We start from the raw sequence: 26,704 nt of genomic DNA on the forward strand, positions 1-26,704 counted from the left end.
CTCTGACCAGCTTCATTCCACCTGCTTTCAAAGAGGAAGGAGCACAGGAATGTATAGACAGTCTTTAACTTCCTAGAGGAATGGCATCAGAAAAGCACAGTGTCCAAAAATAAAAATCTTCATCTTACTCTCTAGTTTTGGTCATACAGTTTCTATTGAACCTATTAGATCAACATGAATKAAAATTATAATTCATCTGACTTACCAGCAGGAAGAAAATAAAATTTTGTTTGATCCGCTGTTAAATCATTCCAGATATATGCCCAAATCTCATTCAGCTTCAGGCTAGAACAATATCAAATCCAAATGCTGCAGTTTTTTTCATATCCTTTAAAATTATTTACAAAATATCAATTTTTGTTCTCATTCTCAGAAATCTTCCAGAGTGTTGGGATGCTCAGTTTATTCATCAACTTATTCTTAGCAATCAAATGTGTTAGTAAAAATAAAAAAAACAAACAGGAAAATACAATTACTGAAATCCTCCTTTGCCATTATTAGAACCTATGTACAATATATTTACTGCCCCTTACAAGTGTATTACAGYGGAAGACAAATCAGGTCACAGGGAAGGAGTAGGAGTTTTGTTTCTTGGGAAGATTTTCACAACTGAGATGTTTAAGGTAAAAGAAACTCCTATGATTCAATACATAACTTACAAAAGAAACCAGACTGAACCAGTTCTTATAGAAAAGATAATAAAAATCCTTGTGCTCWGTATACATGCATAATGTGTACACCTAAAAGTTTATTTTGGCAGGGTGTCAAATCTGTTATTTTATGACCATCCTTCACAAACCATGTATTCTAATAGAATTTTTATCTATTTGCAARAAAAGATGGTGCCAATTCTTCCTCTCTTACAACAGAACAGCATTTCCAGACATTTTCAATTTCAATCCCTCAACAGTTTTTCAACAGATGTAACAAACATGCAGCATAAACATGTGTATTGAGAAAAGGTTTTCTTTCCTAGTTGCCTTACAGAGTTCTCACAYTGAGGGGTTGCTCTTCATGAGTTTATAGACTGAAAGTTAAAAAAATGCTTCAGTAAATACACAGTAATTACACTAATTTATGGGAGAATAATTTGCTAGATTGGCTCCAAGTACTATATGAAATCAGACACCAACTCCTGACCCAAAAAGGTTGCAGTGACAGACTTCAAATATATAAAACAATCATTAAAATTGTTGCAGTTTAATTTGTAGCGAGGGTTTGAAAGTAGAACACACTTTTAACTCTAAACCCCTTGAAGAAGCTGTGGAATTCTCACTTTTGGAGACCTAAAGGTTTGCAGAAGAGGAGGAGAGAAAMCATGAGTAATAATCTAAATTTTACTACTCCTTTTTTTCAGAGTAGTGCAGTAGCTGACTGCTAGAAATCCTTTCCAGCCTTACAGTACTTGACATCACGACAGCACTTGGCATTACCATCACACCTTTTTGGTTTCCTTAATAAGACAAAGCTTGTAACTGCCCCACTAAGAGTACAAAATAATTCAATTTCAAAGCATTCTCACAACAGAAGGATTTCTTTCATGGTGCWAATACAACTAAGTTAGCAGCTTTACTTTCATTTCAATAAAAATGAATTCTGCATCTCCCTTGCTTGTTAGTCAAAAGAGGGTTTTTTCTTTTAATCGTATTCCATCAGGTAGCTGTAGAAGCTTCCATAAGACTCGCTCTGTTTTTCAACTTTCCTGCTCCATCCTGAATGCTTACGGCACGGAGCGACTGCATGGCACACATAAAGTGTAATTAATTCTAAAATATGTAACAGTTTAAAAGAATCGCGAGTTATGCATTAGAATAATTTCACAGCTTCCAAGTTACACGCTTATGCCTACCACAGTCATCCAGGGAACAGCAAGGAACGAGCACCAACACTTTGGAATGACATTAATGAAGGTGGACCACAGTGTGCGGGTCAGARGGATGGGAGAGTTTCACGTTCAACMCCGACTGTTTAAGGAGTTAYTCATTTAGTAAWTACTKWAGGGAAAACACCGTATCCGCTGCATCCGATACGGGGCGGTTTGTCCCTCCCAGCGCTGTCCTCGCAGGCGGGAGAGGCAGATGTTGTTACCTGGAGGAGCTCTCTCAGTTGTCACCCTGAGCCACCGCCGAACTCCGCGGCCAGCGCGGGGCTGGGGCGGCGCTCAGCCTGCCCAGGCTGTCACAGAGCCGCGGCCAGCGCTCTCTGCGCTTCGAGGAATGTCTTAAACACCGTCCCCCTGGAACGCAGGGGCTCCGTCCGCCCCGGCTGCCCAGGCGAGGGGCTGCTCGATCCCGCCTCAGCCCGTCCCGCCGCCCCGCTCCCTCACAGCCCGGCACGGACCGGCACGACACGGCACGACCCTCCGCACCCGGGCTGGAGCCGCGCTGGCGCGGGGGCTGCGGGCCGGGGTACTCACATGCCAGATGGCGAAGAAGATGAGGGCGGCGCAGAGGACCAGCGACAGCATGTAGCAGAAGGCGGCGAAGGTGAAGGCCATGGCGGGGAGAGCCCTCCGCGCCCCCCTCCGCCGGGCGGGAGGTGCGAGCGGGCGAGCGGCGACCCCGGGACTGGCAGCGCAGCGAGGGGAGCGGGAGGCGCCGCATTCACCGGGGCCGGGCGGCCACCGCCCCCTCAGCCGCGCCCGGGCCCGCCCCGACCCCCGCACCGCCCCCGGCCCGGCCCGGCCCGGCTCTCCCCTCCTCTCCTCTCCCGTCCCCTCCCCGCCGAGGCCCCGCGGTGGGCGGCCGCCAGGGGCGGGTCTCCTCGCCGGGGGCTGCGGGGTTCGGCGGTGCGGGGCTGGCGGGGGGCTCCTGCCGCCACTCGAGCGTCTGCAGGCAGAGAGAGCCGCGTGTTTCTGACTGAAATCCTGTCACGACAGCGTGAGAGGAAGGAGCGTAGGCTGGGATCGGTTCAGGCCAAATCTTGAGAAGATAATGATGTGCCTAAACTTGAAGTGCTTTGATGGGGGTTTTTTAAGTTGGTCTTTTTTTTTTTTCCTTTCAGGGTCAGCTAAATCGGGTGAAGCATGCCCCCAGGCTCAGTGGGTGGACCAGCGGTGAGTGTCCATCCCCTGATGGAGAGGGGACAGGAGCTCAGCCCAAGAGCTCATGGAATGAAGCGGAGTAGGTCGGCAAAGTAGGATCAGTCTGCCCTTTCCCGCCAGGGGTAAAAGGCATTTACTGTTGGAGTAAATTAATAAAGCCTTTCTTAACTACCACCAATGGGGAGAGTGCTCTTGCTGGTTTTTAGGTATATGCAATATCCAAATTGCTGAAGTACATATGTAAAATAACAGAAGAGCAAGCTCCTTCCTTCTTTTGTCTTTAATGGATGAATGCCATCATACCTGGTCTTTAACAGCATCCATGGTGTCTCCAGACACAACTTAGCCATCTCTGCAGGAGATCTAGTTAAGATTTACCATCAGAAGTTCTTMCACTTCTTCAGAGCACATCAGCTGACACAAGATAGGAGGTTGCATGCAAWAAGTTTTAATGAGAAAATACCAAAGAACCATCAGAAGTCCCACTTATAAATACCTTGAAAATCATGGATGAAAGTTATGTATTTGAAACATCCTTACAAAACTGAAACAGAATTTCGGTTCACGGCATTTTTCCCATTCCTTTTATGGATTGAAGGGATTCAGTGGCAACACTGTTAGAAATTTGCCAGTGGTCACCTGCAAAAATCAGACTTCATGGCACAGGAGATCATAACTCCATCAAAGCTAAGTCTAGTGGAAGCTTTCTTTGTAAGTATTTCCAATATATTTTTGTTTAAAAGTACATTATATTATTTGTAACATAATATGCACTTTTATCCAGAGAAAAGAGTGCTGATTTGAATCAAACCAAGGCCAGTAATTAATAAACCAATCAGAAATAAATGGATAGATCTAATATTTCATAATTGAGCTGCTCCAGACTCTACGTGTGGTCTGATGTTCTAATTAAGAAGGACAGAACAAGGCAAATAGAAATTAGTTTTGTGTCATACAGGGATGCAGTAAACCTATTTATTCTGATTCTGACTTTTTAATTTTTTTTGTATATGAAATCCCACAGATTGTGAAAGTAAATGGTTTATTCATAACCACACATTTTGAAAAGAGAAGTAAATGAGATACAGGGGTTGTCTTCAGAAATATTTATTTATTTATTTATTTATTTATTTAGCCATGGTTACTTTAATATCTGGATATATATTACCTATGTTAAGATTCAACACAGAAAACACCTGATGCTTCTAAGAAAATGAAAATGAAACATTTCTTTCTGAAGCACTTATATGTGTACAGCTCCACAAATATGTATGCATATCTATGAAAAAGTACAAATATATGGTAGCTATCATAAAAGAGCAAAACAACYTTTAAGTCTCAGCACCACACTCCAAGTTAAATAATCTCCTGTTTTTCACTCTCATCATCACTGATATTCCAGCTATTTATTTGGAGCTCTTCTATGAGCACAGAGGTAAAATACTTATTTCTGATTTTGTGAGGAGACAGCTCCACAGCCAAACTCTTCCCAGACCGCAGAGTCTTTCCTGATACTGACTTTGAAACATACACCGCCCTTAGCCATATTGCTAGCCATTAATCACTGCTAGTGGCTGTCAAATTACAAAAGTTTCTGACACACAGTGAAGGGAAAAAATCCATAAAGATGCATTTAGGACATTTTTGTCTTATTGAGTTCTTCTTACGCAATACCATGAGAATACCTTAAGTATCCTCAGATGTTTAACTCACATCATAGAGAGTGATGGAAAGATATTCCCTTCACTCAGCACATCTCTGATTTGCACTCAGAGGCTTGTCTGAGTAATCACTGAAAAGTCTTCCTTATCTCCATCTCGTTACAAACTCATTACAGCTCTCTGTGGTATGAGGACCTCACAGCAGGGAGCTGTTTCTTTGTCATTTATGAATGAGACTACAGCAAATCATGAAGAAAAAGGCGAAAATAATATGGATGTGCCTGACTATTTTCTCCCTGGTTTAAGCCCCTGTGAATGCAGCAGGAACACCAGTCTGTCTATTAGCTCCCCATCCACTTCTGTAGTCTTGGTCCTAGCCTTCAAATAAACTAATGGACCTGATCTGAGCTGCATGAGAAATTACAGTCCAGCACCCAGCTGTGCTCCTTTGAAATAATGCACAGCACAGAGGCCAGGATGGAGGGTGTGGGAGCTGAGGGTGCAGCATTATCTGYTCAAGGGATTTGGAATGGGCAAACCAGATAAACGCAGAGCATAAGATATATGTTTTATACATATAAAATATATTTTTGCCTTTATGAAAAACTGTTGCTTTCAAAAACTGTTATTTCAACACTTCTTTTCTCCTCATAAACCAAATTGCATCCACTCATTGAGACACACATGGTTTTCTTTTCTACTATTAGAAATAAAAGGCTCAGAGGTTCTGCAGCACTCTCAGGCAATGCAGTAATTCCTGCTCTCTGGTGTTCAGCAGCTCATTTTAGCAGCCACAGTCTCAGATTTAGCACCTCTTCTTTCACTCTTCAAAATCTCACCAATGCTYCTGCTTCCTCCATGGTATTCCCAARCCATTTCCAGAAGGGATTGCTGCTCTCACTCTGTGGCATACACCTATAACCCAGGAATGCAACAGAAGAAATAGTTAGCTGAACCATGAGATGAATTGCAGATCACATAAAAAGCCAGTAAGAAAATAAAGTAAATTATGTTCAGATAGATTTTAAAAGGGTTTGTATTCTCTCATCTTTAATCAGAGGCTCTTTCTTTTAGATCTATTTGATGATGGGTACATAATGCACTTCTAGCTTGACAACACTCCCTAGCAAAAGTTTTTTACATAAACTGGATTTGTAGGCTGTGTCCCAGAGTACCCACAAAAAAAATTGTGATGATGCATTTGTAAACCCTGTGGAGAAAGGGGTTTTACAAAAGACTGGAAGGATCCTCACTTTCCTCGAGCAGAATAAATTTTCAAATGCTACAGTCACCCCTCTTTGGATATGGTGCTTGTAAACAGAACRAATTTATCTTTGCATATTTGTTGAAAAATATGATTGCAATGCAGTCTGATCCAAATTTCACACAGTCATCACAAGAGAATAGATGGTAGTTCTGTATTTGTACAAGTAAAACTGAGATGCTGATTTTCAAGGCTATCACTCTGCAGATCTGATCATAGCTCAAAGCATGAACAAGATCAGGGATTTTTTTACTTAAGGACACCTTTTTACTTTTTGAGGGCTGCTATGAAACGACCATAAAAATTCAGTCACTAAATAAATAATAACAGGGTACATATGGTGAGCAGCAYACAGCCCTCAAAAACAAGCAAAATCCAATTGTGAAAACAGATTGTGAAAACAGTTTTAATAGATTCATGAGTTCAGGATGTCCTTACATTAGCAGGTCTCAGAGCTCTTGATTTTCTGTGAAATGACCTTTTGTGCTACATAACAAAAGAATTCGAAGGTACTTACAGAAATTTCCAGTGGCTAATTTACAGAACACCATCAGAGATGAGAAAGGACAGCTAATGAGTCCTTTCAACTCCCAAATAATTACCACAAGTGGATAAACCTAAAGGACAAGTCTTTATAAAGTCTGTAGTCCCTGAAGTGAGAGGCTAAAATCACCGTAAATCCACCAACAAGGTAATACACCCTCAGCCAAAGTAGTTCATAGTTTTAAGATTTATGTATTATTGTTACATTATTGTTGTTTAARTGTAACWTATTACTGASTGCCTGTTAGAGTAAAAGCCATCAWATTAATTAAAGTAGAGAACCCTCATTCAGAGATTGTTTTTTAATAATACATGTGACGGTCTCTTTTCTGAACCTTAAGTAATATTGAATTATTAACAATGCTTATATACAAATTGCCATCATCGGGCTTTACTGCTAATATCCCACAGAGATTAATAGTATTTCATACCCTAATGCATTATTATTTCAAATTATCTGCAGATTCCAGATGAAATTACTCTATTACTTCATGGTCAGTTCATTTTCAAAAGGTTACCTTTGCAATAATAAAGGCAAGTGACATTTTGTTAATGAAGTCTCATTTTCAGATACCAAGAATATGATAGTTCASAAACCCACTGACAATAATCTTGTTTTACTGCCAGCTGTTCCCACCTTTTTTTTGCAGGACTTGGAGGAATAAATTTTAACTGCATTATCATAAGATCATAGGAAAGTTTATGTCAGAAGGGACATCAGGTGATCTCTAATCTGACCTCCCGCTCAAAACAGGGACAAATGCAAAGTCAGCCTTCTTGCTCAAGCCTTCATCTGGTCAAATCTTGAAAACCTCTATGGGCAGAGACAGTTCAGCCTCTCTGGGCAACCTATTCCACTGCCTGTCTCGGGCCATCTTCAGTAGAATTTGTCAGGTCCCAGCCTGTTTCACTGCCAGGGCTTATTCCCTCAGCACGCTGATTTACATTGGTCCCTGGTGAAGTTTTTAAGGCTCCTGCCAGGCTATAAACTCCATATTATTGGAATCCACTTTTAAAAGCATGTATTAATATGCAATGCAGGAAAGTTCCTAAAGAGCAAAGTAGGAGTTTTCAGAGCATGATACTGTAGTGCTTTGCTTCTACTGTTCCCATGCCAGTCAGTATCAGAATTACCCAGCACCACACTCATGTCCATTATGGCCACTGGCAAAACTGGGGCTTCAGGTTTGCAGCTCAGATCACTCAGCTGAACTCAGGGACCTCAGTAACTGTTCTGCCCCATGCTCTGATCACCAGCACCACAGAGGCAGGACACACATGGTGACTCTTCGTGTCACCGATGRTCTGCTAGCAAATAGAAGAGAATCTGTAACTTTTTCCATTATCTGCAGAGTTAGTGGGGCAATTTTGTGAGCCTAGGTAACACTGCACCTCTTAATTCCTAAAATATGTGTTTTCCTCTGTTGCTCCAGCCTCCTCTATCCCTCTACYGCACAGTTCTTTCCCATTAGCCTGCTTTTCCCTTATCTTCTTGTTAGTTCACAGTCTCAGCCTCGTCCATCTACTGCCTCTCCCTTCCATACCTCCGCCAAATTCAGCTTTTATCTCCTGGGAGCTCATCAAGACTCCTTCCTCACCAGTGATGAAATATCCAGCAAGATACTGAGACCCCTAGAAAGACACRATCTCTGCCCTTGTTTCCAGGACAAAGTTGAAAAAGCAAGTGAAAAAAGCAATTGTGGGGGGGTGTCCTGCTTTAAAATGAAATGGATTGGGGAAAGGATTTGCTAAATTTCAACAGATCTCTAATAACTATATGTGGAATTTTCAGAAGGATTAGCATCAGCCAAAGACCATAATTGTCCATGGCAACAGCAAAAGTCGTGTTCATCCTAAAGAAGTTACTTCCTTCCAGATGTGAAGTCCTTCCAATACATGGAAGACAGAAACCTTCCATAAATCAGTAATAAGATTTTCAGCACTGGCAAAATAGCATCTGTGTTTTTTTCCTCTGAACATTTTTCTGAGCTGTTCAAGACCTTTAGTCTGGAGGGGAAACAAAAAGTAAAAACAGGAGCCCATGAAGGGAATATAAAGTAATCTCTTAACATGGAATATCTGAAGCAGCCTTAATTGCCTTTGACATTACCTATTTTGCTTCAAATCAATACATGGAAAGAATACAGAAGTAATTCTTGCTAACATTGCTTAATCCTGCCAAGAAGGAATTTAATTTGTGTCTGTGCTGGGGATAGAGTGGGTTACAACTTTATAAATTCTGAATAACTGAATTTCATCAAAGGAATGAAAAAGGAATAACAAATGTTCTGAATAAGATTTCTCATAAGAAATCCTTCATCAGTCACTGAAGACCCTGCAGACCTTTAATAAGACAATTTGCATAAGATGTGCATTTGTCCAAACACTGAAATTACATTCGGGGCCAGATTGCTCTGATTTTGACCATGTTTCATTTTTTCCCACGCCAGAGCCTGTAATACTCTGCTAATCTAAAAGACCTGCTGGTGCTCCCACCCACTGCAGGCTGTATCAGATCACACCCCATGGCTCCAGCATTCTGAACTGAGAATGCCAGAGCAAAGTCAAATATGTGATGCCCTTCAACAGCTCTCCTTCTCAGAGGATGATTAAATTATCTCCTGTTAAACCAAATGCTCTTCCTCTTTGTCTCCTTGTACTAGGACTGATAGTGAACGCTCATCCCTGCTGTCCCAAAACCAACAATCTGTTGCAGTAAACCTAGACCTGGTGTCTTTGCAATCATTTAGAACAAAATCGGTATTTCACCAAACTGACATATGTGTTCTCAGTGAATTAGTGCTCTTAGTCATTTTTAACTTGCACGGATAAACGAATAGCTACAATATGGTCTGCATAACTAACAGTGTTGACTAATGAATACATAAACATTAAATTATGGCTGTATTTATTCGGAAAAGTTGGTTTTAATGCATTTTTATGGGTGGTGGGCTCATCTATGGTGTGAAAGGAAGGAAAGGCCATGCAGGTACAGCAGCATGTGCTGCAGTTACAGTATGAATGGACTGCTCAGGACCCCTGTAGCCCTGTCTCCTTGTTCTCTAGCTCATGAARTTACTATCAGGTTTGACTGACCTCTATTTAAAGGGAATAAATAAATCAGTTGCCAAAAAAACTTAATTTGTATTTTTAGCACATCAGAACACAATCCTTTATCAAACACWGAATTTAAACACTCTCCAAACTGATTCCCCAAGCTTTTGTAACTTTGAAACATATACCTCATGTTAAACSAGAGGAAATAAAAAAAAACATAAATAGGAATTTTTTTTAACTGTAGGAGTAAAATTAATGATTATAGCACTCTTTATCACTTAGAATTTCTAGTCACTTCAGCTTAAATCTCTTATAAAAACTATTCTAGCATTTGACAACAAGCACTGAGGAATTCATATTGTAAATTGGAAAAATACCAGAAGAAAAGATTGGAGGTGGCAATGGAGGAGTTGGGAACGTGTTCAGCAAGAAATCTCAAGAGAATGCTGTACAGAAAGATCATTTTTATTCTAAATATAAATCTTTAATACATTAGCCATCCTGGTTTTAACATCCTAATATATTTTTATTTCCAGTCTGAAGCAGAACCAGCAAGTCAAGGTGATTCTTAGCAATTTACCTATCTCTTAGAAAGAATAGAAGGGTTGAAATCCTGGTTGAAGGTTCTAGAGCATTTTGTACCACGAGCATTTCRATTTCTGATTTGTCCTCTTCTATCAGTGCCAAGCGATAGGACACGAGGAAAAGGMAGAAGCTGGGACACAGGAAGTGTCCCCTGCACATGAGGAAGAACTTTCTTACTGTGCAGGTGACAGAGCRCTGGGACAGGTCACCCTCAGGTCAYCCCGAGAGSTTGTGGAGTCTCCTTCCTGGAGATATTTAAAAGTCATCCAGTTACAATCCTAAGTAACCTGCTCTGGGATGACCCTGCCTGAGCAGRGAGGTTGGACCAGATGACCCAAACTGTGATSTTTTCCARTCTGACCCATTCTGTGATTCTCTTATTCTTGTTCATACTGTTATCTTGAAACATCTAACTAAACTTGCCTAAACCACAAGGGTCAGGTAAGTTTGGGTATAGATCTTTAATGTAATCAGGATGCCCTCTGAAATACTCAGTTTAACTCTAGGGATAGTTTCGAGAAAGAGTTTTCGTGATGTCATAAGTAAAAAACCAGCCCTTGTTGTGCCTATTTTTATTCTGTGTCATTCAGAGTTGCTTTTTTTCCCAATCCCATATGTTTTTACATTAAACACTTCAAACAAGGGATGTTTTCTTTTGTTAAACCAGTTGTCKTTTTCATGTGATGAAAGTGGCTGAGCAGGTTCCAGCTCTAGTCATCTATGCTCTCCAAATGGAGCTGTGWTATTTCATAAAGCTTTTACTTGTCACTCAGAGCTCTGAAGCAGCTGCTCACTGGAAGATCAATGAAATACAGGTCTCAGAGATTACTAGAGAAATGGAAAAGCTAAATGTGATCTTAACTAGTCATTACCTGAGAAGAGAACAATGACTCACAACAACTTCAGAAAGTTAAACAGCCTTTTAGAAACCATCATGACTCACAAGTACTGCACACACACAGAGCCTTATTCTCTGCTCATGGCATTTAGTTCTTCTGTAGAGAAACTCAGTCTCATCTCCTTGAACCTGCAACAGCCTTTTATATTAATGTAATTACCTTGACATCAGCCAGCTAACTGATTCAGAGAAGTAAATGTTATGTATGTGTTTCTTGCCGACTGGGCTACATAAATTGTTGACCTATAAACGGTTGTGAAACAATGCATAACAGAAATTAYCTTTTTGTCCCCACCCCCAACAGTTTTTGTAAGGGTTTGCTTTGGATTGCAAGCAAGGCAACTCTTAAAATCAAATTAACTCCAGGCAGGTTTTCTTTGTGGACACAGTTTTCTAAAAGAAAAGTATTTTTCAACAGGGGCTATTTTGGCTCCTGAAGCATTCATTTGGTATCCATTGAAGCAAYTAAGACAAGCAAAGCTATTGAGTTAAGCCAAGCTAGCCAAGCTTGAAGTCTCAAACTTGAAATGGGAGCAAATACAACATTTTAGGAGTACTGGTGTTTCCMATTCATGTTAGTGTTCTATCAGTTACTGTGGTAATTTACATGTWGGCTGCCTTCTGAGAGGTACTTTGAACTTTGAGGCAACTGAAAATCAGAAAGCACTTCTGCAAAAGGGTTTTCCACTGTGATGGACTCAGTAAGACCCACATGTGCTCAGTGGAAATCATCCTGCAGGAAAAGGTAACACACTGGACAACCTTCTGAATACTTTTCAYTTAACTGTTCTGGCCCAGATGGAGAAGTTAATTTGTGATAATTAGGGTGTAAATTTCCAAGCACTGCAGCTTAGCTGACCTAGTTCCCACTAAGGACACTTTGTCTTGCTGGGAGAAAGTAATCTTGCTTTGAAAGTACTGCAAGCTATTTTTCCTTCAACACTGAAGTATCCCCAGCAAGAATAGTGTGAATTAGAGAAATATAAATTCACACCCAATGTGGATTTCTGTTAAGTTCCTTCTGTTAAAATGCCCATAAATAGGGGAGGTGGCTTGGAGAAGACTGGCAGTGTAATAGATGCGAAGAAAGAAAAATATTTGTATCACAAAAATAAGAAAAGTCACTAGGCAAATGAATTAAGATGAGCTATGCCCACAAACGGTGTTACTGAGCTCATTTCACCTTGAAGGGGAGGAAGTAGTGCATTCCAAGGAAGGAAGGTAGAATTATTGCAAATGAGCTTAAGAAGCTGAGCAAACATTTTGATGTTCTTGTTACAGAACTATTCATCTGAGGAACCAAGAGAGCTGAGCATGGCAAGGTGTGCCCTCGCTGCCGCAAGCCTGGCACAGCCACTGACAGAAGTTGTCCTCTGATGGTTGTTTACCAGACTGTGTGAAATGAGCAAACTCAATTCTTATCAGCAAAGTGTCTGCCTTGCAAAACTCAGAAGCATGAGATTCCCCTGCTAATCATCTTGGTGCAAGGGAAGAGGAACAAAAACTTAATTATCCTTCTGCTACAACAAATGGTACCCCACACTAAAATCCAGAAACTGCACTGGGGAGCATCTMTGCCTTTACCCATTCTAAAATTATCCTACATGGATTATATCATCCTGCAGGGCTGCGAGACCTGAATTTCACCCAAACACATTAGACTGTTTGCAGTTCTTTGATTGTATTTATCAGTATTCTTTGTTTTCAGATGTAAGACTTAATTTTAAATCAATAAAACCAGGCTGTTAACTACAAAACCACATGAAATAGAGTGAAATCTTCCATTGTTTCCCACTACACAGCCAGGGTCTCCTTTAGAAAGATAACTTCGAGTTTAGAAATTCCAGTTGTGGGAACACTATTTTAACAGTGCTGCAAGGCAAAGATACATTCAGCTCGTTTGAATTCCCAGGCAAGGTGTGAAAGCAAACTGGGGGGAGTCTCCAGATAAACCAAGAGCAATTGCTTGACTATATTTCTGTCCAAAGCTGCACAAAYCATGGCCATAGAAACTCATTTTATGCACAGTCTCTTTTCAAACTAATTTAGTGTCTTCTGTCTCTGAACATCACACRTGAATTCCAAACCCTGCAAATCTGAGGAGTCTAATTTTGTCATATTATATTGTGAAAGTGGATCACCTCATGACTTCATATTGGAATATCTGTCAAATTCACAAGTGCTAACAGCAGACATTTTCCCTTCTGTCTATACAACTTTTTAAAATGAGATTCTGCTTCAATATGCAAGTTTTATGGCATCTATATATACTGTGAGAATGTGCTTTTTCACAAAAAGTAGTATTTTACTATCTTTGACAGCAATAAAAATGTTTCTTAAATTACATTGTGAGACAGTCTGGGATATGCATGAAATGTCCCTCCAGGAAAGCGAGTTTATTTAAGGAGACTGGCATACATTTCCAGTCTGGTTTATATTTCAGAAGTTGCTGTAATCTCAGACTGACTACATATTGTAGAAATCCTGAAAGACAGATGAGGTTCCAAAAGACTGGTAAAGATAAAAATCTTCTTAAGAAAAATGAATAGCTTGGAATGGCCAACATTTTGGCATGTTAAATTGTTTATTCCATTATTTTTCTCTTTATTTCAATTAAACTAGYAACCAGAAGAGAGCAATGAAAAATAGTCAGGATCAATGATTAATAAAAGAATAATTGTATGAAATTAAACAAAATTATTTCTATAACAAAGTAACAGGTCTTGGGAAAAGGAATGAACAATTAAACCTGTATATCCTAGCTCTGCAATCTGTTTCACTTTTATTATTGTGTCTTTAATTATTCCTACCTAAATGAAGTAGTTCTCATTTTCCTTTATTGAGTTGCATATTCTTTTCACACTGTCTTTTCACACTTTTTCATCACTGTCTTGATGATTCTCAATTTACATTCTTCCCTTTCACAGGCAGTTAAGGGATCCTCTGCAGCTGATGGCTGAATGTTATTTAATAATCCCCTCTTCTGTGTTATTCAAAGTATTAATGGACATTTTGACTACTGCTAGACCTGAGGTAGAAGCCTACACAATCCCACGTGTAAAATCCTTCCTTTTTGGTGATGAATCATGGTTAGCAAAAACAGCTGCATTTTCCCAACACAATGCAGCAGTATTCAGAAAAACAGCTGCATGTTTTATCACAAATGGAACAAATGGAATAATATCAATCCAGAATGAAAAYAGAAAACATTGTACTGGGATGCATGAGTCAAAATCTAGCACTGAAGTTGTGAAGTAGTGACATTTTGGGATATTACACTCATGAAAGCTGCATGTATATATGTGAGATAATTCAGGAGATATTAGAGCTATTGGTCCTGGAGATAAGACAGAAAGAACTGAGCTCATTCTACCAAAAGGAAACTCTGGAGACACACATGAAAACAGATATGTAAAGTGGTAGTGAGTGTGGAAATACATATTCTCTACCCACCACAGACAGGGTAAAATGTAATCACAAAAAGTGATTTAAATTAGGAGTTAGAAAGAYTTTTCCATAGGTAAAGAGATGCAAGTGAGAATATGTCACTAAACTTGCATGTTCCCAACATTACATTAATCGCAATGTCAACATGTCAAACAAACAATGCTTCCATAAGTTACCTCTGAAAATGTCATGCATGCTGCATCCAAGGTCTAAGACTGGATGTTTAGCTAGATTTTGGTTGTAAATTACAAACCAGAGACTCATTATCTTCACTTAGTTATAGAATAATAAAAGTGTTTAGCTTCAAAGGGTCTTTCCAAGATATCTAGCCCAACTCCCCTGCCCTGAGCAGGGATATCTGCTCCATCATGCTGCTCAAAGCCCCGTCCAGCCTGACCTTGAACATTTCCAGGAATGTTTTAGCTGACAAGGTTTAAAAGCTATGGAGACAGAAAAAAAAMCAGCAATCCTATAGATGATTAAGGAGCCAGCCAGATCTATTATTGAGTCTTACAGTTTTTGACAGGCGACTGTAAAATATGGGTTAGGAATCATTATTTTAACCTGCTATTGTGAGAAGCCAAWGGTTCAGGGGTGTAAACTTTCTCTAAAGAAATCAATGGTAATGTAGAGTCTACCTACACAAGATATTTATGCAATCCCCACTATGGAAGTATTGGTACTCTTCCCAATATTTAATGTACTTCTCTTCACAATAATGCTGTAAGGTCAGTGAATCTGTGAAACCACACAATCGAAAACACAAGACCTGTGAATCCCAAGAGAAGATGCTCAGTAAACCAATCATGAAGAATAATCCAGTGGTATCTCCATGRAGGAAAGCACACTTGATTTCTAGCTGTGGCTTTTAACATTTCAGATCTGCCTGAAAAAAAGCACTGAATTTAAATAYATGGGACTGACTGTACATGCAGTGAGCTCCACAGATCAGTGGAGCAAGTGCCATTAGACAYTTGCCCAGCTGTTAATATGCACATTAACTGCCCTCACATAAGTATTGTTCATCTGACAACAAGACATTCTTTTCCTGCTGACAGAAACAATAGCAATTCCCTGTAAGAACACGCAGTTCTGGAAGGCTTAGCAGGTCTGTGGTTTGCCTATTTTATCCAGTGAGTGATGACATTTAAAGGAGATAAATAAGCTTGGAAAKGCTACTTATTTAGGCATGCACCTACCCAGCTGAACTTACAATTCAAATAACCAAATTATAATAATAACCAATTCAAATAATTCAAATTATTTTATGAATCTGGCACTAAAATGATTTACCAGAAGCTACAGGATGAGCAGTCATGTCTCAAACCTGGGTTCTCTTCTTAGTTGCATGACTCGTTCTCTCTCTTCATGGTCTGATTTTCCAAAGAAGGATTTTAAATTTAGAAGAAGAGAAATCCAAGATTGGGCATGCAGGGCAGAAAAAAACCCCACGTGGTGACCATCTCAGCAAGGCTTGAGCACGGTTTTCATCCTCCTGGTCCTTATCTGTAACAGAAATACAGAAATACACTGCTCCCAATTAACAGATTTCTCAAAGTGTCTGTCAAACTGCAATGTTACTTTTCTTTGTATGTAATCAGATGAGGATTCAACCCTGGAGCACTTCCAAAAGACAAATAATAAATATGTATTATATATACAAATAATAGCATTTCCTTTTCTTAGTGCACCCACAGCTGTTTCATGAGTGTGAACCACTCACATTAGGAAGGCTTTTGAATCAGATCTATGCCCACAGATTACTTTCAAACCAATACTTTAAAAACCATGAGAGAATATATTCTGCATTTCATTTTTATTTTGCAGAGGACTTTTTTCTTTAAAACTTGCAAGAAAGCTGAGTTCCAGCTTCTCCAAAAGAACAGAGGCAGCTACATCACTCATTCTAGGCTTGAAAACATTTGGCATGGCCACTGAGGTGTCCTTTAGAAAGTCCAACACTGATTTCAGCACAAAATCTTTTCACAATGCCAGTATCAGGATAATTTGGAGCTGAAAAAACAAGGTTAGTCCAATTTTGCAAATATGAACAGCTTTCTGAATTATTAGAGAAAGTATCTTTCTGTGCATGAATCCTGGAGCCTACAGCCCTAAGTAGGGAAGGAAATGGGATGACAACTGGCAGGAGAAAGATCTGCTACCAGCCCAAATGTGTKCTTTTGTGGGAATTCAACCCCCACTTTCACTAGTGCAACTCCTGAAAAGCAAGGAGGCATCTTAGAAAATATAAGTACTAGAATGAAATTCCAGATGCTAAATTAAAAGTATGCACAAGAACTTAAATTTTATGAGCATGGACCCGATGTTACAATTTTAACAGAATTATGCAGATTTGGTGCCCCCTGCTGTCTTTTACTACCAGAGTGACCCATGAAAAATACGAGTGATTAAACACACAGAATCGCATAAAACATCGTGAAAGGGCAAATTAAGGATGCTGCTCAAAAAGGCACATTTATGCTGCTATGTCAGCCCATGGACTGCTTTGGTGAGGCCCCAGGAGGTGAGAAAAGCAGAGCTCTATATCGGTATTGATCTCAAAGGGGAGAAACATTGAGTACACCACAACCAATGGGAACCAGACAGAGAGCTGAGCTTCAGCCTCGGCACACCTCCATTGCTTGAAAACAGGACCACAACCCCACATGAAACCCTTGTGATCTCTCTTTTCTCACTCTGCTACATTCCTGCTTCTGACCTGCAAACAGGAGAGTTAAACAGACTCCATATACTTTCCTACAATGGCGGCATCTAGGAGCCTCAAAAAACATGAGTACCACACAGGGACACACTGGGTGCATCTTTGGAAGCTTTTGTTATCAGCTAAAGTGGAAGAGCTGCTCCAGGAGCAGCCCTGTGTGGGACAAGCCCAGAGTCACCCGAAGCACGACCCCTCCAATGCACACAGCTCAGCTGCTGCGGTGGCTTCCCTCTACACAGAAAACCTCCTTGGGCCACACTGCCTGCTAAAGTGACTTCAGATGAGGCTCCCCTGCTGAATCTTTGCCTCAGAGGGTGCTTGTCTCACCTCTGCGTCCCTCTAGCTCCTTGATTTCATTAGTGCCAGCAGCCTCCTGGCTTCTTGCCTAACTTACTTTTAAAAGTAATCTCACACTTTTTTTGTTTTTTTTTTTTTTTTTTTTTTTTTTTTTTTTTTTTTTTTTTTTTTTTTTTTTTTTTTTTTTTTTTTTTTTTTTTTTTTTTTTTCCTAAGCCCCAGGGCTGGCTTTCAGTTGGATGAGTTTATTGTGTGGTCATGTGGGTGCCTGGTCTGATGTAAGAAGGGGGAGGAATGTCCTTTTGGCAGCAGCACAGTCTCAGATTGGCTTAAGCTAATCATGAAACTTCTGTCCTAAATCAAATAAGGCTGTGAGGTGCCAATGGGTGCAATGGCTTGTCCAAACTAACAGAGCACATTTCCAACACAGCTGGGTTGAAATCCTGYTATGATCATTGGCCAGGGTATTATATACCTAACTTTTTAACATTTTTCTGTTGGTCTCTTGCCCTTTATTTGCACTCCTACAGGAATACTACACAATGTAATTGATGATGAAGCAAAGCACAGGGCTCCATCTGAGCCTCTGCAAAGCAGCAGACTGAARTTTTCCAGGAAGAATATCTATTTAAGCGGTTTCCTACTGCAAATCAACATGCTAACAGGTAATAACTTTGCTTAAGCTCAATTTTTTTTAAAGGGGCCTTCATTCAGTAGTCACAAGTAATCAATCAGTCAGTTACTTCCTCCCTTGGCTTTTTGAAGACAGAAAAAAAACCCTAAAAAATTAAAAAAAATAAAAAAAATACCCCAAAACTCCACAGAGAAGGGACAATCCTGTTTTGCCACAACAGGGGTGTTCAGTGATCGAGACTGGTGCATGTACTCCTGAAAACACAGGTGCTAAAACAGTATTGTGCTGYACTTCAGGCACATGTGCAGCAGAGGATGCTTCATCATTTCATGATGAAGGTTTGGAAGACTTTAGGACTTACATTGAATCTGAGTCAGTGATTGCTCTGGAAAGGCTTACTGGAGAATAAGATGAAATCTCTGTCATTTGTAGTGTCTGAGAAGATTTTTCAACTTCAGGAGAAAACTATTTATTCAGTTTCTCTGACACTTATTTATACATACAAGTTCTAAGTGGCTGTTTTCAACTCTTGAACTCCTGTGACTTAGTGAGGTGGTATGATCTGTATCACATCTGCTGTAGCAGTATTTAAACAAACATCCTTAATAAAATCTTGCTCACTCACACCACCTAGAAATCCTGTTTTGAACTTCACACATTTTATTTTCATACCTCAGAATTCAAAACACCAGAGGGCAGGAGTTTGATCTGGTAACTGTTTAATTAACTGCATYCTGATACAAAATCAACTTGCTTACTACATCCTTTACACTCATCATTTTACTCAGTGAAGTGGTGGCATGGTCTGTCCAAAAATTCACTTATATCTCCTCAAAATATTGTTTAAGTCAGCAGTCTGTCCTCTATTCACCTCTTTTCAGGGTGAAACACAGACACACACAGTGTCAGGGGTTGTGCAAGAAGAAGATGATGAGGGTTCATCCACTTGTTTTGATCTCCCGACAGAGCACTGTGGTTCACTCTGCTACCAGGCTGTGGGGCTGCTCCTGCACCCATGTTCTTGCTCTTTTTCCACTCTCAAGTTCTCTTCTTTCTCCCCTTTTCTTGTTTTTCTCCCTGAAATTCGTAAATTAATGTGCATGTCTAGCAGCCACCATTTTCAAAGAGCCAGATCTTGATGCTTTTGGAAGCAAAGAGCCAATTTTTAACAATTGAAATGAACTTGAGCGCTGGAAGAGCTGCTTTGACACAGGAGGGWGGTGTCATGAAGAGGGATGAGCGTGGAGGTTTAAGTCAGGTCTCATTATCACCAGACCTCAGGGCACTGTCTAATCAGTAGGGGTGTAGCTTTATTGGGAAAAGTGTATTTTATGATGTTCATGTCTGCCTCTGAAACATTCAGTTTCGGTGAGACACCAGAAACACTACGTGAGCCACTGGAGTGCTACGCCACAGTAATTAATAACAATTACTAGGAGACTCTCTTCCAGAGCATGCCAAGCCCCACTGTGTGGGAAGGGATAAAATATATCTCATGTCTTTCAAGCATGCTCTTCCCAACACGGAAACTCAGGTAAATATCAGGACATATTTCTCTCAGCATATTCTTTTTCTGTAATTCAAGTATTGGAACACGTTTCACCCACCTAGTGCATATCTGGATCTTCTTTGCCCTTCTTTGCACACTGTGAGTTGTAGCTTTCTCCTCATAGGATAAAAAAAAATAAATCAAGAATCCAGAAGAAGGAAGCAAAAACCTCCAAACTCAGTTCATAGTGTAAACAAAAGGCTTTGCACTTACTCCACTTGTTGGACATCCTGTCTAGAATAGGATGGCAAATTGCCCTAGGCTTTGTTTATGCTGGCTAGCAAAATATGCTATAAACAAAGTAGAAGATAAACTGGTTTCTAACATGATTTGTCCCATTTTTGAGGAATAAAATCAAACTTTTTAAGGCTAAAATGCAACCAACCAATCAAACTAGTGGAAGGATTGAAATGAGCTATGTATAATTCAAAAAATCAAACCAAGAGTAGGCATCAGTGATCCAGAATTCAAGTAATTCCAATACAGAACAGTGGAGAGACACCARTCAAACCTACATGGATGCATATCCATATTTCAGGGTTAGGTTAAAGAGCAAAAGATCTCCTTCTGGAGACTAAACCAGAATTGTGCCAAGTGTATTCACATGTTAATATATCAGTAAGCACCAGTATATACTCTTGTGTTAGAACTACATTTTATCAYATACATTTACTCTTATCAGAAGCTGAAAGAAAAAAACATTCTTCAGCCTGTAGTTAACAACAACAGGTGACAATCTGTTAGCAACACAGTAAACAGTGCGCTTTATAAAGCGTTACTTCATTTTCACTCTTGTGTTTCCATCTCTTTGTGTCCTTGTAAACACAGGGGCAGCAGGTGTGAAACAAGGGCCACTAAATGTTACAGAATTCCAAGTAATGACATCCAAAACATGGGGTTTTTTTTTTAATGATAAACAAGTTTAGCTCCAATATGTGCAGTTTTTTTAAGGTATTTTTATTTTCAATTTAGTTTAAGGATTTTATGGAAAATATTTTATATGATCCTATTAAACACAAAACACTGATCGTAAAAATAAAAAAAAAGTGAAATAGATAATATTGATGTTCTTGCCAAGTGATGCTGTAGCACAGCCTTTCAGCTTGTGTTTGTGTGTATGCTTGTGTGCCTGTCTTGGTTCTCTCCTCACCCTGATATGGCTGGACTTGCCAGTGTCTCATTTCTCCCTTTCTGGCTGCAGTTTCCCTGCATGAAAACTGAGGAGGGCAGAGATGAATAAAGGGTGGGAATACAGACGTCACCCCAGCTCTGGATGAAAACAAGGCACACACTCTGGGAGCTGAAGAGCACTCCTGAGGCACACTCACTGTATAACCACAGCTCATGCAGCCAGGACAGGGCTTTAGGCAGCAACTGACTTTGCAGCTCTGTCTAATCACCAGGCTTATGAGTGGATGCTTTCTGACATTGCTCCTTTTGCTGTGTAACTCTTCTTACCCATAAGAAAAAACCTCAGTGATTCCCTCAGACATGCCCAAATAAGAGACATGGTAATATATTTATAATGGGTACCTGCTGCTCAGTGCACTGCAATTAGATATTCTGAATTTTGATGGCATTCCTTTATTTTAAACATGCCACCAAGAGTAAATATTTAATGGTCAGTGATCCCTAAACAATAAAGTTTAATTTCTCATTTACCAGGTGTATGGGACTAAATCCATATTCAGTGCTTTGTAATAAAACATAGCTCATAAAGCAATATTAGACTTTGGAATATAAATATGACGCATTATACACAACATATAATTTAATCATTCTTGACTCCAGCATAAATGGTTGGAGGTGAATGCTACCTCGATTCACAGAAATTACACCTTGCACCTTCATGAGCAGACTGACTGAAGTACTTATCAGCCATGCACACAAGCAATTTGTTCTAAGCCACACAATGAGTCAGTGGCAAACAAAGGAGAGGAAACAAGGTTCCTTTATCTGCCAGACTTCTTCTGAACCTGCTTCTTGCCAACAAGAATTAAAAGCCATTTCATACTTCATAGCTACTTTTTGTCAGTGTTTCACCAGAATTATAACTTCAGCATCACAACATATTAAAAAGCTTTGTACAAGTAAATACATATATATATGTGTGTGTGTGTGTGTGTGTGTGTGTGTGTTTTAAATATGGTAAAACATAAACTTAATGGAATAAAGCCTTACAACTCCTAAAATAGCTTTATTTTTACAATCTGTAAACACTACCAAGGAAAAGAGTACTATGCTTAAAAGCACACATTTATTGTGTAAACCTCAGTATTTTGTGCAGCCTTTAGGTTCGCTGCAATCCTACTGTACCACATTTTCATACTTCTTGAAATAACCACTGGGTGTCACAGTTATCAACAGAAAATTCTTGGGGGACTTTTCCAGGTTAATTACAATAGGGATCCATATCATCAGAGATAATACCAATTCCTATACCCATAACACTAATACCCATCCCCATGCAAAGATGAGGAAATGGCTTCCTCAGTAAAAAAGAAAAAAAAAAAAAAAAAAGAAAAGAAAATAACATTTCTCTGTTCCTTTAGAAAATGCAGCAAAATGGAGATTTATCTTTCAAATTTAGCCTATAGGTAAGATTTTGTCATACAGCACATTTGTGAAGTTCACTGCTGGAGTGCAATGAGGCAATCCTAGACTTCATGGACTTGAAGAAAATTTCCCATAGGGTTTCTCTTTCAAAAATTAAGTGACATGAGAAACAATTATTTCCTCTCCACTTCATAAGAACCCCATTAACTCAAAAGAAATGTAAATATTTTGGCAGTACAAATAGCACTATAGCCTTATGCTCCAGGTCCCAGCTCTCAGAATCACACAACCAGCAGAAGAACATGAGTGTTCCTAATTTGAAAGTAGGTTTATGGTCTTCTCACAGAAAAGAAAATGTGACCCCAGTGATTATTCAGGTTTCCAAGCAGCTTTAAATCATGTGAATTGCTCCATGTTTTCATTCAGTTGTCAGCCCCAAAGGGACAAAGCAGCATTCAGCCAAATGAGATGAGGGGTGTATCTGGTGGGCTGGTTTCACCCATCCACGTGCCTGCCTTCCACCTGGAGCACTGGAGAGCTGCTCCATGCATCCAAAGCGTAGGCAGCACCAAGTAAACCACCTGCAATTATACAGACTGTGTCACCATTTACACAATCCACATGATCCATGAGGAAAGGCTGACATGGCTGGGACATTTGGGAGAAGACAGAGTGGACAGCCAAAGGGTGCTAAGAGCAGTCAGGGACTCATGTTTGGGACAATTCTGGACAACAAAGTTTTGGGGATCTTTGCCAGGACCTGTAATATGTGAAGAAGGAAGAAATTTAATGGATATCTCCTATATCTTGGAGTATGACACTTGAGGGCTGAATGAACAAGCGTGGGTCAACCAGCTGACACATTTCCCATTCCCTAGTTTTTCTCACCCATCTCTGAGTTTACAAATGGAGACAACTAAAAATGGAAGAACAGAACTAACTTAATCCCTGAAAATGAGGCTCCACAGACGCACCTACGGTTCCTGGCCACAGTTCAGGTGGCAGATGAGAGATACAGGCTGAGACAAGGGCAGGTGAGACACAAATGCCAAACAGGCACTGTCATGAGAGATGTGTAACACATGGCAAGCAACAGCCTCTCTCATGCACTATGTTTAGGGCCTCAGATCGCCTTGAGCAAATCACCCTGCCCTGCCCAGCATTTTCCAACTCCTCCATTTCAGCCACTTGCTGCCTGATCAGCTAAAATGACTGTCTCAGCCAGAAATGTAATTTTTTTCTTTTTTTTCCCCTATAACTTATATTCATCCAAGTCTCGATGCACAGAAAAAGGCACATGCAGGAGAATGCAAGCATTATCTAACCCATAAAAGATGGATGCAGAGAGGAAGAGAATTAAGCTGTTCTTCATGCCCAGCATGGCACGATAAGAAGTAATGGGTGTTAACTGCAGGTGGGAGTTTTAGATTAGACATTAGAAATGGCTTCTTTTAACAGTAGGCATAATAAGGACTTGAATACATTGCTTGAGGAGGCTGCAAAGGATTTCAAAAGCAGGTTAGACAAACATTTATCAGGAATCATATTGGTATATATATTTTTTCAGACTGGAGCAAGGAATAGATTGTTTAAAGTCCATTCCAGTCTTGTTTTCCTGTGATTTTACGATCCAAGGATACTAATGACCTATTTTTTTGCTAGGGATCAGTTTTTAACAAATCCCACAATCTTAAAAACATGCCAGTGAAATAATAAGAAGGTCTTTTWAAAAAATAAACATTATTCCAGTTCCTTCTCTTAGTCAAAAARCCCTCCCACTCTGTAACATATTGAACTACAAAGCTGAATACAGCCAGTAAAGTGCTGAAAGCATTAGCAGCACTGCTAACTCTGTGGCAATAATACAGCAAGTGATCTGAAATCCCTATTTCTTTTGACCAAGTTCTTGCCACTTGTACCTTTCTGTCCTTCTTGGCACTCCAACACAATACATAATTTTCTAAATTGCTAGAGCTTTTATGCACACTTTCATTAACATAGCAGGTGCAGTTATTTAGACCATTAATGTCTTAGCAGTAGTGGAAGTTGGGAGTGACCCCACTGCAAATTAACAGTTCAGACACAAGAGGTGAATGGTGCTTTAAAATGCAGCTGGAAATCTTCCACTGTACCCAAACAGGACTTGGTCCAAGGTCCTTGTCTGAAAGCTGCCCTCTTAACACAAGTCACTTGAGTTGGAGGAGAAAAGCATTACAGATTAATTCTGGTTTGTGGAGAAAAGAGGCTCTTTTCTTCCAGCTGAAATTAAAAGCTGCCAGCAAACATCAGCAACCTATTTGGAAATTTTGGACTGACTCATGTGATTTGACCATGGACTTTTTCTCTGCTTGCTATTGTATTTCTTCTGTATTGTTTCTATGAAGTCAGTTACCAAAAGCTTCCCTCAGTCAAATTCATTCTTTCTGCCCTTTCCCTTCACACTACCATGCCACTATTTGTCTTTCCCTTCCCATTCCCATCACTTCTCAGCAATAACTTCCCTTCCCAAACTAAAAKAGTTTGAAAGACTGATGCCAGCGTTAAGAATAAACCTACAGGGGAATCCCGCCTATTCAACCTGTTCTGTTTATGCTATCTCTCCATTTTTTCTCCTCTTTCTAAACTGTAGACTAACTGGGGCATGGACAGACATTAATTCAAATTAAGTATGTACAAAAGTAGGGCTCACTTTGCCTGGGCCTGTTGGAATTACTGGTACATGGATGTTAAAAACCTTGCACTTATGTACAGTAAATAATGCAATGTAATGTAATGTCAGATTKTGGCTGCTACCACATACCTTCCTCAGGAAACAGAAAAAAAAACCTCCAGAAATTCTTCATGAAATATTACAAAAAATTACAGAAAAAAAAGAAGATGTAAAAGAGAGGAGAGTGTGATACATCACACTGGGAATGCTCCTGTGCTGCTCACATGTCAAACCACACTGACAATCACTAAATACAAAACCGGCCACGGAGCGGGGTGCCACAGCGTGTGTTTGGAAATTGCATCACCTGTGCAACATATTCTGAACAACTTTGGTTTAACTACCTGACTTACTACTCACATAACCCTATAGTTAAATGCAGGATATGGCTGCACAGCTCAGCACAGCACTCCYACCAAGTGACTCCAAAACAAGATGCTGTAGAGGTGTGTCACCAGGACGCTCCACCCCGGATAATGAGCACAGCAGCCAGCTGGGAAGGTGGGCTGAGGCAGGAGACCTGAATCTTCCATAGCCCCAGCCCACAGCCCAGTGTCCCTGTGGGAGTGGGAATGAGGAACAGGCTAAGCATTAGACCCATCTCACTTCAAAGACTTTAAGAAACAGCCTTTTGATGTTTATGTAGCACATATGGATRTAAAGATAAGATCTGCTTCTCTGTTAACTGAGGGACCTAAGTCAGATTCCAGTCCTCCTTGTTCATAGCTGCCCAAACTGCTCTTCTTCTGCAGAGCTAAAATGATGGCAATGTGACCAGAATTACAACAACTCCAGTGTTATGTTGTTGCTCATTAATTACATCATTCAACACGCTCTAATTTGTTTCAGTGGACCCTATGTGGCCCCACACAGGTAAGAATAACTAAAATATGAGCACTGAAGCCAGTAGAGCTTACACAGGCATAAGCCAGCCTTAAAACAATGTAAATCTCATTTAGGTAAATAAACAACAGGTCCAATATGTCATTTACCTGAACTTATTAAAATAGCAATCTATATACCAAATATTACTCGGGTTAATCACCATGAGTTATACCCAGTGAACCTCATTCTGATACTCCTTCCTCATGTAAAACTTCTGCAGTGTAAAGRGAGCAGGATTAGGCCAAACAATTCCATGAACTCATTAGCTTCACACCACAAACACAAATCAGACACGCGTAAGAATAAAGAGCCAGTTTGGCGAGATACCATGATGCCAAGTCAGGTCAGGCAGGTTATAATAATTTTTAATTAACACTCTTCCAAGTTTCAGTGTTATTTATTTGCATGCCAGTGTCACTCAGAACAATACAATCCTATTTCCTCCCTATGAAAACCTTTGAAAAAACTGAAAGAAAAATTTTCAGCCTGAWCTGTACAAAGAGAAATCCAATGTAATGACAAACAAAAATGACAGTTGAATTTGAAAATCCTTAATGAAAACATCTTTAGAAATGAGAAGACTGATGTATATCCAMTGATCAAGAAAAGAAAACCATAAATCTGCACAAGTTGACCACCACAGAAGACATGATTTCTACTATTCTATTTTTGATTATGTTTATCCAAGCAGCAAAAATTCCGCATCTCAGAGGCTTTATATTGCCTTGCCCCTGAAAATACTCCCTTTTGAAACATGGCCAGTGCTATCCCCTAAGGAATACMAAGGTACAAGGTAAAATTCAGCAGGTTGAGCACTCTAGAAGGTTGAATTAAAAAAAAAAATACTATTTCTA

The 26,704-nt window shown here is 39.9% G+C and overlaps 1 protein-coding gene across 1 annotated transcript in view; it reads right to left on the minus strand.

Moving 5' to 3' along the window:
• Positions 1 to 2,547, minus strand: part of CNIH3 (cornichon family AMPA receptor auxiliary protein 3) — a 44,008-nt gene extending 41,461 nt beyond the window's left edge. The window contains exon 1 of the mRNA XM_057382112.1: positions 2,417 to 2,547. Coding sequence (XP_057238095.1) covers positions 2,417 to 2,497 — 81 coding nt within the window. The 5' untranslated portion in view covers positions 2,498 to 2,547. The remainder of the gene's footprint in view (positions 1 to 2,416) is intronic.
• Positions 2,548 to 26,704: the final 24,157 nt, after the last annotated feature.

Source organism: Malurus melanocephalus, unplaced genomic scaffold (genome assembly GCF_030028575.1).
Source record: "Malurus melanocephalus ecotype Western Australia unplaced genomic scaffold, MMel_1.1 scaffold_549, whole genome shotgun sequence".
In the NCBI taxonomy this organism is placed as follows: Eukaryota; Metazoa; Chordata; class Aves; order Passeriformes; family Maluridae; genus Malurus; species Malurus melanocephalus.